Here is a 19,339-nt window from a genome sequence, read left to right on the forward strand (position 1 = left end):
AAAATGAAGAAGAGGAAAACTGAGGAGATGATAAATATTAGTTTTGCCGCTCAGTACTATACTGTATCCGTATTAAGATCACATTCCAGTTTAAAATAGTCACAGTTAAAAAGCTGCGTTACATAATTTACTGTACTTTTCAGGTTTTTTGTAAACAAACAATCCACATATGGAGGCTCCACTTCCACTGTCCATTTTAATAGATGAAATGAATTAAATAGAAGTTTAAAATCCCACGATAAATTGTACTGAAAACACTTAATATCGAACCAGAATCAGACCAGAGTAAAACCAGACATACAGAGGTTTCGCTATGTCAGAAACTTTCACTGATAATGCGACCTCAGTTGAAATAATAAATGTACCTATTTTTGCCAGTACATGTTCAAACAGATGGTTAGATTCTGCAAGATTTACAGCTCTACATATGTTTCATATATTCATATTAGGTGTTTGTGAATTTGTTTTGTTTTTTTCTATGAAAGTGTTCTTTTAGAACACTATTGCCTGCAATCAAACATTTATTCAATAAAAGTTTAGACCAAAGAAACTGAAACTGTGCAACTGTGCACCTGTATTTTTTTTTATAGTTGCAAAGAAAGTTTTCTTTATTGCATTTCATATCCTTCCTTAACAATTCTTGCATGTGGTGCTTTTGGAGGTTTAATCCTGGACTCTTAGGGGAAGTAAAGTGGGATTGGTTCACAGAGAGGGAAATAAGAATTTTTTTTCATACTGGCCTTTGAAGGAGCCCAGATTGGTGTTTTCTGTATTGTTTAAAATGGATGTTTTTGTCAGCTCTGTTTACCACTGGGTGGTGCTGCAATCTGTGGATATTCTTAACATATAGTACATCTATCTTATCTGCGATGTGTGTGACTGGATTGCGCCACATTGTCATTGAATGTTATTTATGATGTAATGGACAATGTCAAATTTCATTGCACAAATAGGGATAACCAGGTCATTAAGTATGACAAATGAAGAACTGTGTATTCAAAACAACTTTATTAGTGTGATAAAGTAAATCTGAACAATACAAATACTGTACTTATGAGGACTGTGTAATTTAGAGGAGAAATATCAATAAAGTTTTCATTAATTTATGACACTTTATATTATGTAACTTGAAATGAATTCTCTATCAGCATTGACCAAAATATAGCAGATTTTGTGTTTGAGGAGGATGAAACAGACAAGGAAACAGTGTTTAACAGAAAGGTACAAGGTGTTCAGACAGCAGTTCTGATCACTCACCTGATATCTTAATTTCCATACTGTATTTAATGTCTTCCAAGATTTCGCAAACATGTAGGTGGTGGCATCTCTAGTGAATGTGTAACGCAGTTCAAAAGTCGTTTTTACCTTGAGAGTTGAAATCATTTATTAGTATTTTTTTTACAATATGCTCCTAAAAGGCAGTTACAGTAAGAGGTATTTTGTGCTTCAGGTATGTGATAAACCTATTATTGTGACAGAATAGTTATGTATGACGTAAAAATATTGTAAGTAATAGCATAAAAAAAAACCTAAAGTTTAGACGGTTGTTTTTAAATGTTTTTTAAACTGTTCTATCCCAAACAGGAGACATATTTCGCAGCCAGGTGAAAAAATACACAATTCAAGAAAACAAATCCACCACATGCACCGAAATCAAAGGCAATGTCAAGTAGAAACAAAAAACAATAATGAAGAAGTCAGCTGAGTACATAAATCCAGCCAATGATAAACGTTGTAGTGTATTTTTTATTGTTAACCTTTATGCTGACTGACGTTGGTTGGGCTTGTGTTGCTCCTCCTTACGCCTTTTATCCAGTTTTATTGCATTTTAGCCGAAAATATTTCTAACATGACCAGCATGTGTAATCTAGTGTACTAATAGCTGCATGTTACGTAAAGCCAATATGCCAGTATAATAAAATTAAATAAAACTATACACATACTGATTTAATGACATACATAACATTATACACAGTGTATCTAGAGAAGAAAGCTAACCAAAAATCAAAGAGCCAAAGTTCACCTTTGAAGAGCACCTGTAGTGGCTTCTTCTTGCTCAGGGGTAACAAATGCTTGAATGATTCTTGAAGGTGGATCATCAGTTGCCCATGAAAGGGGTGTGTTATTGCCACTAGTTTGAAGTTGGATCCTCACTTGCAGTCGGAGGAGGGACTTTCAAGAACATCTGCAGAGCTGGAGTGAAGATGAGGATGGTGCCCAGTACTGAGACGGTGAGGAAAGCCCACAAGAAGATCCTGTCTAACACCTGGGCCACAAACTTCCAGTCTTGTACCACCTGGGAAAAAGAGGAAATGAGAGACGGTATGTATGCAGCTCACAGAAACATTAATCCCCTAAGAGCTACTCTGATGTTTATTTAATTCTTTCTTCATTAATATTATACACACCTCGCGGATGAAGTGCTCTTTGCGGATGTGTCTGCTGATGTACCGCACTGAATAGATGGCCTTCTCCAACATGGTTGCCCAGGCTTCGTCCTCCTTCCCTTCAGAAGTCGCCTGTCCATGGGCTCCGCTCCTCTGCCCTCCTCTCCGACTACCAGAGCGTGGTTTCAGCTCTGGGCTTTCAGGAGCCAGCTCTGGATAGTGGTAGCGGTCAATGTGGCCACGCATGCAGAGCAACCGCGGCAGTTTCTGGAGGAAGAGATTACGAACCCACGGCGACATGGGGTGGTAGGTGGCTGAGGAGCGGTGGTGGACGTTGATGACAAAGACGGTGACGATGATTGACAGGGTGACAAAGATCATGATGAAGAGCAGGTACTCTCCAATGAGCGGGATCACCTTGGAGGAAGAAGGGATGATCTCCTCTATGACCAGGAGGAACACAGTGAGCGACACAAGGACAGAGGTAGAAAGTGAGAGCTTCTCTCCTTCATCTGAGGGAAGGTAAAACACCAAGACAGTGAGAAAGGACAAACCCAAACACGGGATGATGAGGAAGAGTGTGTAGAACAGCGGTAGCCTCTTCAGAATAAAGGAATACGTAATGAAGGGGTATGAGTACAAGCCGTCCTTCCGGTTCCCTCTAGCACCAGTGGCACTTAGGATCTCCCACTCCCCGTTATCGAAGAAGTCCTTCCGATCTACCTGGTTGTCCATCAGAACCAGGTCCACCATGTTGCCATCATAGGTCCAGGATCCAAACTTCATGGAGCAGTTCTGGCGGTCGAAAGGGAAGAAGGTGACATCCATGGTGCAGGCAGATTTGTAACTTGCAGGAGGCGTCCAGGTGATGGTACCGTTGAACTTGACAATGGCTTTGGTCATCAGAGAGCCCTCAAACCGCCCATCAGCACTGAAGAGACACGGAGCAAAAGTCAAGTCTTTCTCATCAGAATCACATTTACAGAATCTCTGTATCTGTATTATTTTATTGTATTCATATTGGTCATGTCGATGTTTTGTAAAAAAGCACTCTCTGACATTTAAGAAAGGTGGTATATACATTTCTTCTTCTTTTAATATTAATATCAACAATAACTAACAATTTTTTTTTTTTAAAGAAAGTTAATAAGAGTGGACAAGAGTAGCACTTCTAATCATAGCTCAGTATAACACGACACTATTATAGTTGTTACAAACATGTAGATTTTGGTTACAATTTGAAAATTAAATATGAATTAAAAATCAACATACAAACAATGTATTTTTCCCTCTGTTAAGATAATTAATACTTCCCCAGATATCAAATGTTGTTCATTAACATTTAAATCATTTGAAATTGAACTCAGAGCGGTCTTACTTCTCATAGAGGACGATGTCTGGGAGCCAGATATTTTCAGAGGGAACTCTGATGGAGGTGATTCCTCCGTATTTCTCTGGATTCCATCGCAGCTTATAATCGATCCACTCCTGGTAAATAGACACAGGACACAGGGTGCTGTATCATTGTACCTATATAAAATATGTAGAAATACTAATTTTTAGTATGAATTTATTGGGATGAAAACGGATTATTCATCTTGCCACTGCACTTTTCCCAGTGTTATTCTTTTTATATTGTCCAAGACCTGTCTTTATCTAATCTGGCATTAAATAATAATGTTACTAGATAATGTAGAAAAAAATGCACTTTTTTTGCTTTGATGAACAAATATTACCTTGTGTCTTCTTATTGACCTTTCGATTCAAGTGATAAGATTTCTTGTAACCATGTAGACTCAATTTGTTCTTGCTGCTTGCTTACCTGACAAAGCCAAACATTAGTTGTCATGAGCTGGTTCTTCTCATCCTAAATACAGAAAAAGACAACAGACAAAAAGTCATGTTTAAAAAGGGGGAGAAAAAATAAAAGATAAATGTGTCCAGGTTAATGGCCCAAATAATGATCAAAATGCAGAAGGGTTTTAACTTATCTAAAATTCACAACAAGGGGCTGAAACCTGCCATCAGTCCGAAACTGACTGACAAGTCTTTAACTTAATGGACCACAATAATTAAAAAGTAAATATAAGTCATTTCTATTTTCGAATGCTGTAAAAACTTCAGTAATATTTGTCACTGTTACCTAATGGTTTTTTCTTTATTTTCTAATCTCTGACATCTCCCACTTTAGATTTACATTGATATAGATAGTAAACATGCAAACATCAGTAGCCCAAGATTATCTAAATTAAAATGATCATTTACGTTTAAATGAATACATTAATCTGTACTGACAAAAAGAACAAAAGATAAAGATCTCCTGCATTTTTAGGGCTGTATGCGATGTAACTTGTTTACAGCACGTGCCATTTCTGATCTGGACGTTCCATCAAAGCATCAGATGGGATTTGTGGACTAGATGAGAAGCTTGGTTGGAAGTAAACTAAATCATCCTTTCCTTTTCCATGAAATCAGACAGAATCTCATTTACCTGTCTCTGCCACTTCCTTAGCAAACAAGAAAAAGAAAATATAAAACCGGAGGTGGGTGCAGTGGACCAAGCTGAAGCAATATAAATACAGCAAGACTTAAATAGAGTAAGACAGGAATAACAGGGATAGACAGATGGAGAGTGGTAAACACAGTCTTGTTTCCACATCACCAGAGTTTGAGATGTAGACCTGAGACCGAGAAGAAAAGACTGGAGAGAGATGAACCAGGCAAAAGTGAAAGAGAGAGACATATTCAAAGGTGTAGCTGCTCAATGTATCCAGACCCGTCCGCGACTGTCAGAGTGAGTTGGATATTTTGGTCATCACACAAAGCAGAGGTGAACCATAATCTAATACAGAGACATGCAGCAGCCCAGAAAGACCCGTGGGACAATGTAGGCGAGCTGCCATATCTCTGGTTAGCTCTATTGCCCTCTCTCTGTACCAAAATCCAACAGATCACCAACTTAAATCTTTCTTCTCTGCAGAAGCACAAAGGGGCATTGTTTAATTCATCTTCTTCATCCTTGCACCGGCACATGCGTCGGGTGGAAAGATGAAGTGTTAAATCTAAACCGGGCGAGATGAATATTTCAAGCCAAGAAGAGTGGTTCCTCCATTAGCATTCTCCTTTTTCTCCTCTTGAACACCTAAACCATCTCAACCTATCACAGCAAGCTTCTGAAATATTAAAGGAACATCCCAGAGAGAGGGTGACTGTGTGGATGTAGATATGAAGAGTTTTCCAGGTCTATTTCAGTACCATGGAAAGCTCCTCGCTGTGACGCCGCAGCTGTTTGGTTTCGGCACCATGGACAGTTACACTGCTGAAAGAACAATAACAAAGCATGAACCAACCCCACCTAACTTTTGTTCTCGGTTCAGAAAGATAATTTGTTCTTGTTGAGGCAAGTTCAGACTTGCCTTTGGTTTTTGCAGTTAAAGGATAAGGCTGGCAATATTCTATATTTTTCTCCAAGTCAACAAATCCCATAAAAAAGACCAAAACTAACAATCCGACTTCACCACTACGTCTATGGCTCTCAGTCCCAAGCCCACTGATTCCTAATGAAGGCGTAAATCCTTAAAAAATAGGTCACGAATATATACATATATATAATATCATCATGTTTTAAATAACAGTATATTCCATTTTAAAAGGCTAACTGATTTCCTAAAACAGCTGAGCCCAGCAGTGACTAGTAAATGTTAGGCAGGACTAAATTGTTCATTTGTTGGGGGCTATTTGCAGATCTGGTGCACTAGCAAGTCATTTCTGACAGCACCTTAAATTAAAAATTAAAAATTGTGCAGTTTGAGGGTTTTGTGTAAAACTCAATGTACTGTATGCTTGTAATGATGGAACCACTCGCGGGGCCAGTGGTTTTGGAGACCCTGTTAGGTCTTGGTTTAGGTCAAGGTAAGGGTTATGGCTTAGTTGTACAGGTACTATTGGAATAAGGGGTTGGAAATGAATGAAGACAATGAATATCTTAATGAAAACAGAAGTGCGTAGATATGTTTTTGTGTGTGTTTGTGCGTTCATCCTCACCACATCAACCAGCTGGGAGATTTTGAGCCCAAAGCGTACTTTAACAGTGTCGTTGGCACGCTGGATTGGTCTGACCCAGCGCTGGTAGCCTTGGAAAAGGTTCTTAAGGAGGGCGTCCTCCATCTCTGCCAAGGACACAAACTCACTTGGACCTGGGATAAGAAGGTGGAGCGTGGATTAACGACCATTCATTGTTACAGTGCTTTGTGCTATTGCAACTATGTCCGTCTTCCACCAGTAACACCCTACTGCTGCCATTTCAGAGTGGTGAAAATAAAGAACTAAAAGTAATGAATTACTTGATAATTAATTTAGGTGACTATATTCATGGTACATTTAAAAGGTTAGTGATGCTACTGTTGCTTAAGTTGATCTTTGGAGAATTTCGCACTCGGCTACTTTTTGAAAGGCACAGCTGAAGAGTAACCGTGGGGTTGTTTTGGCAGAAGCATCAGTGAGACACTAAAGTGTACTTCAATTTGAACATTCACACTGCTTTCTTACAAAGATGGTTACAACGTAGTGCAGCACCAGTAACATACATTAATAGCGAATTATTGTTAGAGCATTGTCATAGTGAAATTGTTGCACTCAGTATGGCCCTTAAACGGAGACTATACAGTATATGCCCTCTCCCTGGCAAATCACAGATGTTAGTGCTTCAGTCCTCCAGTTGTGTATAGAGGCAGGTATTTTGGATTATATATATATATATTGGACTACAAGAGAGAATGAGCGAAGCCCGATACTGCTCTGCTGTCACAAATGAAGGGGGAGGGGCAGCGATAATATAACTGTGTCCAGAAGCCGGGCAGTCAGCACATCAGTCAGCCTGAGGCGATATGAGGTCTCTGAAGGCACAGAGACAATAATATTGACAAGAGACAGCCATAATGTCAGAAACAGGGGACGTGAAGTTCAAGAGCTAATGTGTGTGGCGAGGGAGAGGAAGGAAGAGTGTTCAATCACTCACTGGTGAATAAATGTAAAGTATCCACCAAGCCAACGTTAATGGGCATTTCAGTCCCATCGGGTCACCTCTGTCTGTGCTTTCAAGGACTCGGTGAGGGGGGCAGAGAGCTGGACAGAGACATCCGACACCTGTGTTCCCGTTTGTCTGACGACTAGTCGACTTCAACAGAAACAGAGTTGGGCCACAACACATTACTGTTGGACTTATATACTGGAAGACTTACTGAGGCTGATTCAAATCTCATCTGGTTGATGCAGGGGTGCAGTGAAGTGTGTTGAAATAGCTGATCCCATAAATCTGATTACATTTGTTAGATCCAGATTGGGTATTTCTATTTCATTCTTGTCATTTAATTACATAGCCAGAAAAAAAAAAAGAGTTAAATAGCAAATAGCCCAATCCTCCTTTTTTTATGGAGCAAAATGAGAATAGCAGACTTGAACGGAGACATGTGGAAAGTAAACACTAATGCAGTAAAACACTGCTGCAAGGTAAGAACAACAGCCTACTTTTTGGACAAGCAATAAATGAGCAGGTGGTACTTTTTGTTTGAAGAGGTCATCAGAGGTTGATTTGGATGAGTTGACTTAAATCTGTATCAGACATGCACGTTGCACCACATGGTCCGTCTGATGTGATCCTGTCGCTTTGTTTTCTCAAAAGAAGCGAAACTGTATTGGATAAGTATACTCAGATATATTGAGAAAAGATACATATATTGAGTTTCCTTACCGGCGATGTTGGCGAGGGACAGCGGGTAGGACACCCACGGGAGGAGGAGGAGGAGGAGGACCGCCAACTTCATGATGACGGTGTCCTGGTCCGGGGCTGGGCGCTCCTGGAGCCTCCCGTCACTATCGGCCGCTGAGCCGGAGAGGACCGCTGCACACGCACCGAAATGGCAGAGACGCCGAGGTTCCCATTAGCAGAGCACAATGCCACGCGGAAAAGGAGCCCTCCGCCGCCGCCGTTGAACAGAGGGCAGGGACCCGCTGGGAGGGCGCATGTGGCCGGTGTCCGGAGCCTGCACTGTGACTCCGGTCGGGACGTCACGGGGAGCGGCGGTCAGCCGGGCGGCTCTCTGGAGGAGGAGGAGGAAGAGGAGGAGGAGGAGGGAGGGGAAGGAAGGATGCCGGGGTGGGGCAGAGGCGTGGAGTTGAAAAACCACTCTGAACCATAAAGCAAGTTTCATTCTTGTCTCTGCTCAGTAAAGAGTTTTGTTACCGACTAGAACGTAAATAAAAAAACACCGGTATGATATTACGAGAAGACACTTTAAGTCGTGACCTTGTCATTTGAAATATCTACAGCATTTGCACATTTTTACCAAAGTTCTAGAGAAAACCAATTTTTACATTTGTAAAATCAGCAAAATACAATTGGGATGTGTCGTAATTACAGTGGCGTCTGGCAAAGGCTGGATGTTATGCGACATATGCAGAGTAAGAGAGGGACAGGTCAGCCGTGTATCCCACTGTGCGTGTCACTGTCGCTGCTCGTCCACTGGAGAGCGCTAATAGGAACACTCAGCATGGACATCACTCTATTAGAGATTGGTTGACAGCACATTGGTATTTATGTTGGTAGCCCAACTATCTAATGGTGCAAGGCTTCACTTTAACCTGTTATTTGGAGATTACAGAGCAGGAATGTCATGGAAAATCACTGTAGTATCCCAACTGGAGCTCGCGATTGTGTTCAAGTGTCTTACCGTGTCAGGTTTATGGCGTAAGTGTATTCATTTACCAATCAAAATATAAAGCGTTTTTGTCAAAAATACTTTTTCAAAAGCAAATTCTCCATGATACCAATCAGAGAAAAGTCTGAATATTGAATTAAGGAGGCAGAATGGATATTGAGCACTGGAACAAAAACACCATGTGTAAGTAGCCGCAGGTTGATTGACCAACTGCTGCATCACAGAGGGAAGATAGAAATGATTATTAATCATCAATTATTTAATACTTCGATCATGTTTTTTTATCTACAAAAGCCACTGGGAGTTTTATTAGAGCTCTCACAAGAAAGATGGAAAAGGAAAGAAAAAAAAAGGAAAGGCAAGTCAGGGAAAGGAAAGGAAAGGTCTTACTCACACAAAAACAGAGAGATGGGAAGAAGGAGAAGAATGGAATAAGAATGAGAAATAGAGAGCTTAGAGCAACATCAACTCATTAATATCTCTCCAAATAAACATACACTGATGGTGGTGGTAGAGGTGGTGTACAGCAGCTGGAAACAACAACACAACTGCAAAATCTGTACTGTGCTACCAGCTGACTTCTCAGAGGGTGTGAAAAAGGCTTAGTTGAGGTGGGAAATAAGCTCTTGGTAGATATAAACCCGTTTCACAGTTTGGCTGTGCATCAAGTTTGGGATGTGGAACACCTTTGATAGTCAGAATGTTTTTCCAGGTTTATGTTTATGTTTATGTAACTGTTGATGACAGGGAGTATTAGGGTTAGTGCCTTGATGGCAATACAGATGTGGTCTTTGGAATGAAAACCTGTCCTCTTCGCCCAGGGTTTAACTTGCAGTGTAGGTACACTCTAAAAGGACAACGGTATTTGGACACCTGAATATTACATCCATATCAGTCATTCCAAAGCGTAAGGAATCAGTATGTTGCGTTAACAGCCTCAGCTCATCTAGGAGGGCTTTCAACAAGGTTTTGGAGCTTGCCAACAGAGATTTCCTCCCACTCAGCCAGGAAAAAGGAAAAGGTCTTTATCAGACTGTTGCCATGTGGACAGAGCTGTCCATTTACATTTTGCCATATAATGTATATTCACTGTACAATGTATATTCATTCAGAGTCAGTACACCCAAATCACAAATAAGCAATTTTTAATCACAAGTACTGAGCATGGAGATCTTATAGTGTGAGAAAATTAGTCCAAAGTTTGAGGGCCAAAGGCTGATTAAGAGACTCTATGCGCACAGTTATTCAGAGATGTAGATGGTGTTGAAAGGTCAGCCTCTGAACGTTGTGCTGCAACCGCAACACAACGGAGGTCAATTGCATTTTGTTTATGGTGCTCAGAGCAGGGAAAAAAAGACTCTGAAAAATGTCAAAAATGTCCCTAAGTAAGAAGAGCGTGGAACACACAGAGTCACCGACAGACACTCAGACACACATGCATATATTCAGCAATTAACCAGGCATGAACCACGCATTTTCTCTTTTGTATTTTCATTCCTTCCTCCCTCTGCCTTGTGCTCCCCTTGTCTCCTCCTCCGCCATGGGTTGGAGTGACAGGGATAACAGGAGGCTGATTATCACAATGAAATTATCCTGATTTTCTGCTCCACTTGGAGCCGTGGGGCGGGCAGCTGCTGCCTCCGAGATCGTCCCAGCCACCTCGACTCTAATCATTTGGAAACATAAATTCTCATGGGCTGGAAACCTGCCGCTCCCTTCGCAGACGACTGTGGGCTGCTGCACAGTGTGTGTGCATGTCCATAGTGTTACTTAATGTATGTGTGTGAGAGGGAGGAAGTGAGAGAGGGATAGGAGCCACAAAGTGGAAGGAGAATAGATTTTCTGTGTGTGTGTGTGTTTACCAAATGTTAAAGCTTGTTTTTGTGTGTTTTCTCATCTTTCCTCTGTTTGGGGTTGTTTTTGTTTTCTCAGCTGTTGTTGAGCTCATAATTAAAGTCTGCATAATCTGACTTGGTGCAGAAATATTTAATAAATAAAAGGAAACAGCCCAGTCTCCACAGGCTTGTGGGTTTAATCTTAATCTGTTTGTTATTGTAAGGAAATTTTTAGAAAATCTGATAAAGGCAAGAAGGGGATACAGCAAAGGAAATCAAATCTCACGCAAGCTTCAGAGGAAAATAAAATGTCAGTGGTCTCACACATGCTAATACTATTAGCCCAGTAAAGCTACCACCAGCACTTTAAATGGAAACCTGATAAGCTTGTAAGCTTTTTGATATCAATGGCACCCAAAGTAGCTTTTAGAGGATGAAATGTTTTTCAAAATCAGTCAAACTTTCAAATGTTCTGATACAAAAATCCCCACTCATCAATAATGCAAGGGTTCAGTTATTTGATTTTTTTTAAATCATCTAAAGTACCAAAGAACTGCGGAGCAAAAATTGATGGAAAGCTTCTGATCACTTCAGAGGAAAAATGTCATTGGAAGTTTTGTCAAAACTTCCGTCAGAGAGAAGAAATTGAAAAGAGAAAGAGAAAAGAAAAGAAAAGAAAAGTAAAGAAATGAAATGAAAAGGTGGATGGAGGACTTCCAGGGTCATAGGTCAAAACCTGTAACATGACACTTCATCTAGATGGCTATCACTGATTTTCCTTTTGTTTTTGTCTGACTGACGTGATAAGAAAAAAAGGCCCCTGGCTGTCTGAAACTCAAGCCTGCAGGGCAGTGTCACAATACTCCGTCAGATAAAGCAGGAATGGCTAAGGAGCAATAATCACCTGCAGCTTTCAAACACACTCACAAAAGTGTATTCCTACCTTACGAACACTGGACTGTCGGACTGGACCACGATTTCCAGTCACAAAAAAAGAAATACAACATTTTTAGTGAAAGCCTTTTTTTCATAACAGCAAAACTGTTTTGGAATTTTCTTTTAAAAATTGTTATGTCTACCTATCAAAGAGACACCACAGCCTGTCTGTGGTGAACACAAACTGGGACATGAAGAAATAAAAAGATTGGATCATTTAACTATATTATTTTAAATATTATATTATATTACATTTTTTAATATCATATCTTGCTTTGACAAATATTCTGAAAACAATAATCATGCAGCATTGCACTCTTTTAGCATTACAGTGGCCAAAAGGCACATCTATCCTGAAAAACCATTAAAGTATGTAACTGATAACTATATATAGTGTATGCAGTGTATATTAGTGGCTATGATGTAGTAGGCTAATATAGCAGTGGCTACTTGCTACTTTAGTAGTAGTGTTTAAATGTCATCGCAAAGATCTTTCAACATCTTTAAAAACCTGGTTGCAACTACACCTTTCAGTACAACTTCAGGTTTTCCATCCAATAACACTCTATCACTCTGAAGGGTCAGGCCCCCCTCCGGATCTTCAAAGAGGTACAAGCAGGGGGTTATGCAGTGGAAAAGTATTGGTGGCTAATATTTTACTGCAAGATGAACGTGCAAGAGTTTGTGTGTGTATATAAAATACTGTCTATATTTTTGCCACATATAATTTAGTACGGCCCTGCATCCGCCCCACGCTGCGCGCACACTCCGCCACTGCCAATTGCAGGCCATCAAATTTAGTGCAGCTACTCATCATCATCATGAGGTTATATCAGCTTTTCAACAAGTGGTGCCTTATAAAACTATAAGGAAGCATAAAAAAAACTGCTTAGATTATAACATGCACATGAGGATTAAAAGCAAATGTCAGCTTGATTTACTTGATTGGTCTTACAATTGCCAAATATTTTTTAAATCAACGTGTCAGTATCCCGGGCAGCAATCAAGACCCCTGACAGCTCTCAGTGCTAAGTTATGTAACTCAAGTGTTCCCTCTGGCTTTTAATGTATGTATATAGTTTGAATGAACCTTTTGGGAGGCATAATTGATAGGATTACATTTATCATGTCATTTTCAGCTTCACTAGGCTATATATATTCACATTTTTTCACTGCGATTCAAAAAATGATTTACATATACTGTGAACTCCCAGTGTGTGTGTGTGTGTGTGTGTGTGTGTGTGTGTGTGTGTGTGTGTTTCTGTCGGCCAGAACCCTTCAGTCCACAGGCAGTTGGCAGAGAGTGAATGAACTCTGGCACACCAAAGATGTTGTCATCGGATGTGAGTCAGCTGGGCTCCGTGTGTTTGTGTGTGTGTGTGTGTGTGTGTGTGTGTCTCGTCTGCATTTGTGCATGTATGTGTGAGCCTCACTATGTATGTGTATGCGTTTGTGTCTGTGTGAGTCCATGTGCTTCTGTGATGTGCACTTATATTGTGACTGTGCCAATATGTATGTATGTAAATCTGCATTTGCATATTTTCAACTGTGTTCACTTTATCCACCTGCACATGCTGTGTATTTGTGTGCGTGTCTGTTCGTATGTGCACAGCGCTTTGTATATGGGCGTATACATGTATGTATGAGTGATCCAGTGATGTGGTTGGGCTGGGTGTGCGTTTCATCTCCCTGTGTCATTGCCCATGAAGAGTCCACGGTGGATGCTCTCCCAGGAGAAATCAGTCTCCATTTCTCAGCTAGAATCACAGAAGTGTTGTGTAACCTTGAGCAGCCTCTGGACAAGACAGATAAATAATGAGGCACCTTCTGTCACGCATCCACGTATGCGGTGTGTCACATTCACATGAGGCTGCTGCAGTGGCATCAGAAAAGTTTTGACTACGCTGAGCTCTTGGCAGAAGATTCAATACTGTATTTACATCCTCATTGCGTTATGAGCAAACGAATCGCTGAATTAGACTACATTGTAATGTGCTGTCCACATTAACAGCAAATGCAATAGAAACGGTTGTTCTGGCCCCAGAAAGTAGTCCAACTGCTTTTCATCGTGACCCAACATTGTCTTAGAACCTGCGGTAGAAGGCTGTGAATTGCAGACGTTCCTGCTGTGCAGTAGACTGACTCCCTTCTACCTATATAATCCAAAAGCAGTTGTGGCACAGCGCTCACAGGTGATGTGGGATTTCGGGGTCCTGCTCGGTTCTGTGTTCCAGCTGCCGGCCGTGCTGCTGAAAAGACAGTGGCAGGGCCGGCAGCTGCTGTTGCTGCCCAAGGTGCCGATCCACTGCCTGTAGAGCACCCTATGCATCATAATGTACCGTATGTCCTCAGGGTCCGCGCCTATCTAAATGCTGTCATGCTTCATGCACACACGTGTGTGTGTGTGTGTGTGTTTGAAGCTCCTTATTGTTTTTCATAATAGAGTTTAGTCTTATTTGAAGCATGACAGCATTTAGATAGGCACAGACCCTTATATATAGGCTCAGTTAGAATTTCATCTCAGAAAAACCAATAGGAAAATGTCACAAGCAAATTTGTTTTTTGTTTTGTAATTCTGTGACGCTGTCCAAAGCAACGTTTTGTAGTTTCAGTTGTTACTTTGTTAGATTTGATAACATTTTACTCACACATTTCAATGTTGAGCAATGAGGATGTGGAACAATCCGGTGACACAACAGAGTGCATGTGTAGTGAGCTGAGGCAGCCACACAAGACATCAAACAGATTTTATTCGAGAGCACTAAAAATCCATTGTCCAACTCTCAAACTTTCCATTTGAGAACCAGGGTTACTGCATGTCCTTCCACCCTGTCTTTCTTCTTTCCTCCTTTTCTCCTGCTATTTTTTACACATTTGTGTCAAATATATTAGCCTAAAGGTGTGTGTTAGTGATTCTCTCCCTGATTATATTTAATTGCCTCAGCTCTTAGTAGGTAGTCTCTTTCTACCAGTGCTCCAGCTCTGCACAAGTTCGGACACTTGTATAGCTTTGGTCATAACAGGAGGTTACATATTACAGGTCTTTGTTGCATAGACTTGTACTATTCAAAAAAATAAAAACTCGTGCCGGTCACACGAAGATGGCAAGAAATATTTTCGCTTAAGTGAAAAAGAAAATAGCATGAAACAGACAAATGCACATTAATCCTACGGTGCAGTATGTATTTGTCGAAATGTTAACTTACAATTTCTGTCATGTTTGCTCTCAATCCCCAAAAAGTGCCACAAGCATTTTTTGTTGTTCCACCGAAATGTTCTTTCTTAATTCTAAGACAATGTTTCTTTATCTATCTATATATATTCATCAGAGAGTAGAAGCGGCTCTTTGTCAGCATGTGTCTGTGTGTGTGTGTGTGTGTGTGTGTGTGTGTGTGTGTGTGTACAATATTCTACCTCAAGAAGCAGCCATTTATGTGTAGGAGAAGACTGTGACGAGTGTGTGTGTGTGTGTGTGTGTGTGTGTGTGTGTGTGTGTGTGTGTGTGTGTGTGTGTGTGTGTGTGTGTTCAGAAGGCTCCCACTGGAATGAATTATTTAGAGGAGAGTCTCCTTTACTTATCCACAGCTGACTGGCCGTAGGCACGAACCGTTCTGCTCCCGACGACACAAGAGACTACCCTAATTCACCATCCGCCCTCCTGCAGTATGCCCCACTCTCACCCTACAACCCCACCCCAACTTTTCCCCAGCATGCTCTGATGGTCCCCTGCAGATGTCCCTTCATCACATCCTTGTTTCTTTGGGTCCCTCAAAGGCTGAGAAGAGACAGTGAAGAAGACAAGGACAAGGATAAAGAGGGAAACATGTGAGATTGCTTAAAAGATAAACAAGTGAAGCTTGTAAAAGAATTATGTCCATTTTTTTGCAAAACCTTTTGATCACAAAAGCATGAAATTAAATCCTGCAGACACACCCGCTGCGACAAGTCTGTCATCCTGGAGTCCTGCTATCCAGGAGCTGGATGCTAAGAATCGGCGTCAACAGTAAGGAGTCATGTAAAATATTCATCCATGGGGCTGGCTTAATAATGTATTATCCCTCAATTTAGCACCAAGAGCTTTGCTGTGCTCTGCCTTGCTCTGACTGCCATCGTGTACTTGAAGTCCAATCACTCAAGAAAGATTCACTGCTTAAAAATATCGAACTTCCACCATTACAAATTCAGATTAAAGTGGCTGCAGCTTTCCAGAAGCAGCAAACACGCGCGTGTTTCTGAAAATATTTTATAAGTGGCATCCAAAAATGTTTAAGAGAGATATCTTTGTATGTTAGGGAGGAATGGGAGGTTTAACGGGAAGCAGATTTTAAAACAATGAAGTGTTGTCGGGCTTTTTTACTATTTCTTACCCTGTGGAAAGTTTGAACTAAATAAACTGGAAAATTGCATGCATCATACAAATACTGTCCAAATATTGCTGAATTGGCTGGTTCTCTGAGTGATCTTTTCATTCTGTGGCAGCCAGGTGCTGATGTGACCCTGTTGGCCAGCAGACAACGACTAGACTCCATCCATCCCATGATGCAAATGTAGTGAGATCAATTCTGAAGTGGGCACATATGGACTCACATTAATGCACACACACACTATCACTGTCTCACTCTGTCTCTCTGTTTCTCGCTCTCAATTCCTCAGGTGATGTGTCACCCCCCCCCTTCTTGAACACACACACACACACACACTCACAGAAATGTGCACACGCTCATTCAGAGCACATGAGTGGGGATTAAGTGTGAGTGGTTGAGTTGTTGGGAGCCACAGGGTGGGCCGTTGCAAAGCCAGAGTCAGACTCCAATCTGACTTGAGGGGGAAAGGGTTGCATTTCGTTGCTTCACCACCCTGAACTTTCTGTGTTGTGTGTGTGTGTGTCTGTGTGTACGTGCGTGTCATTGCTGATAGGCACATTCAGACTCACCCGTGACGTTTGTTGGAAAAATAGAGGCGCTTCAAAGAAAAAATCCTTTGCTGTGCTTTATGCTTTTGAGTTGCTGTTTGTGCCACTTGCCAGATTGTTGTTTCAGCAAGTGGTACACCCTCACTTCACCCTGCAATTTCTGGAATTGTCATCAAAAATCGAACTATGTGTAGCTGCAATGTCCAAAACTACAAAGGATAAAAATAACCCTTATTTGTAAAGCACTCCTTAAAACAGTTACAAAGTCCTTCACCATTGAGATATAAAAGACAAAGGACTGATCGGTAAAGCTGAAAGGTCAGTAAAGTAAGACAGTCATAATACATAAATAAACATATAATTCCAGTAGTTTAAATATTATTATAATTTGAAATACATCCTCACCTAACATGTCGGTATTACAATATGAATGTACCTCTGTTTGCATGTATGAGACATGGATCCTAGCCTACAGTTCTTTATATATTTGCAGTGTTGTATATATTTGCCTCATTTCTCCAATCCTCCAATCCTGTGCTTCGGCTGCAGACGTTGGTACTCAGAGAAGTATTGCGTGTGAGTGACGGAGCAATATTCATACAGTTCCTCACTCATATTTTCCCAGGGGAGGGTCCACTGTTACATTGTTAGTTGCAGTGGTACCATTGTTTAAGACACATCAAGTTAATAATACACACTATGATACAGGACTTGAGAAGATTTTGACACACTGATATTGTCAACTAGACTAGTATGTCTCAAATAACAGATCAGGATCATCCATATGTCACTGACAGATCATTGGCTCTCGTGCTGCTCACTAAAATTAACACGTTAAGAAGTGAAAGAACAAAGAATGGAAGAAAATCATGGTATTACTTATAAATAGCTATAACTGCAGTAGGAGATCAAGAAAAGCTCAATTAAAAGGCCAGTGATTGAATTAAAAATCAATCTGGAAAACTTTTTAAGCTCCTAAAACCTTTATAATACTGAACTGAAATGCACATGTCTCTTCATTGAAAATGTGCCTGCTGTAGGTGAATACATTTTTAAATATCCAATATTTCCAATCAGTAAAATTGGCTCAACATTGACCCAGTAATAAGGCATTCGACCAGGTCTGCTCCGAGCTGCTAGACAACAGGAAAAAATAAAATCAAGCAAAGTACAACTGAGTGCGTCTATTTTTGCACTGCTGACTTCTTGTGTTTTGGTGTTGAACAGACAGCTCCTGTAAAGTCTTCATATCTTTTAATTATCTGTATTCTAGGGCAGTCTGTTAATTCCTTCTTCCGAAAGACTTTTTGCATCAGATGGAAAATGACATGAAACACAGGTCATTAGGTAGTATCTCTGCAAACTGTCTGCACTACATCACTTACAATGATTGCAAAAATCCAACACACTTTCTTTTTGCCTATAAGCTGTCAGTGCCCACTTTCCACCGACCCATTCTGATGACCTACTATGCTATGTGGTTTCATATAGTTTCTATTTCCCATCCATTCTCTCTCTTTCCTCCCTGCATTCCTTCCCCTGCATCCTCTCTCCCTCTCCCTCTACCTTCAGCCTTTTTTTTCTTATTCTACAGGGACTGATTATTCTTTAACTGAAAAGCTTAAAACCCTGTGCGATTGTCTTACATTAGTCCTTTCCCAATAGCTTAATGGTATGTTTATGTGTATTCCATAGAATGCACATAAACACACTGATGCAATGTATCTAATATGAATAGAAATCCTTTCTTGATACTTCACTGGAAAAATGCTCTTTCAAGGTTATTCCCTCTTGATGTTATATGCATAAACATGATGTGTTCTATATCTTCATCCATTTTATAAAAAACTTATCCTGTAATGGTTGTGAAGAGCTGGAAACTATCCCAGCTTACACCGGAAAGGAAGCAGCATACACTTGAGGCAGGTGGCCACACAGACAGATGATCTAAATTCAATTTTATAAAGTCTGAATTTCACCTTACCTTTCTGTCTTTGTATTGTGGGAGAGAACCGTAGCACTGGAGGAAACCCGCACAGAGATCATGGGGAGATCATGCAAATTCTAGACAGAGGTTGAGTCAAGGACCTTCTTTATTGTAAGAAATGACTTGAGACAGGTTTGCCATTTTAACTCTTTTTACAAGTTTAATCTACACGGTGAAATTCAAAGTGTTTCTTTACACTGTGAGTTCGCACTGATGGTGTGAATTTATGTGCGGTGCATAATTATACTTAGTGTGACCACATGTGGAAAACACATCATCATTAAAGGTGTACAGCCGTAGCCAGTGTCCTTCTCAGAAGCCATGCATAATTCACTTATATTTTACAAAGGTATGTACAGGGAAACATAGAGATGATTGCAGGTACTTTACAACAAAAAAAACTATTCTGAAGAAAAATGTGGCATCCATCAAATTAACTTGACATCACAAGATCGTACATGTCATTACCAGCTGCCAAAAAAATAGTTTAATGATTTTCTTTCATTTAGAAATTATAGAGGGACATACTGGTCCACATTTCTCAAAGGTGTATTGACTTTATTGCA

The 19,339-nt window shown here is 40.5% G+C and overlaps 1 protein-coding gene across 1 annotated transcript; it reads right to left on the reverse strand.

The window, feature by feature from the left end:
- Positions 1-2,131: 2,131 nt before the first annotated feature.
- Positions 2,132-8,209, reverse strand: LOC120785728 (neuronal acetylcholine receptor subunit non-alpha-3-like). The gene is made up of 6 exons (XM_040120601.1): positions 8,137-8,209; positions 6,432-6,583; positions 4,210-4,254; positions 3,766-3,875; positions 2,409-3,318; positions 2,132-2,296 (listed from the first exon to the last, which is right to left on the reverse strand). The coding sequence occupies exons 1-6, from the start codon at positions 8,207-8,209 to the stop codon at positions 2,132-2,134; spliced, it is 1,455 nt and encodes a 484-aa protein (XP_039976535.1).
- Positions 8,210-19,339: the final 11,130 nt, after the last annotated feature.

Source organism: Xiphias gladius, chromosome 23, assembly GCF_016859285.1.
Source record: "Xiphias gladius isolate SHS-SW01 ecotype Sanya breed wild chromosome 23, ASM1685928v1, whole genome shotgun sequence".
In the NCBI taxonomy this organism is placed as follows: Eukaryota; Metazoa; Chordata; class Actinopteri; order Istiophoriformes; family Xiphiidae; genus Xiphias; species Xiphias gladius.

What these genes read in the sequence shown, in the direction of transcription:
- LOC120785728 (XM_040120601.1), bottom strand. Translation starts at nt 8,209, where the DNA reads ATGAAGTTGGCGGTCCTCCTCCTCCTCCTCCTCCCGTGGGTGTCCTAC. An exon ending in TCTCCCAGCTGGTTGATGTG is followed by an intron (nt 4,255 to 6,431) that starts GTGAGGATGAAC and finishes TTCTGTATTTAG; the next exon opens with GATGAGAAGAACCAGCTCAT. An exon ending in AAGAGCACTTCATCCGCGAG is followed by an intron (nt 2,297 to 2,408) that starts GTGTGTATAATA and finishes TCTTTTTCCCAG; the next exon opens with GTGGTACAAGACTGGAAGTT.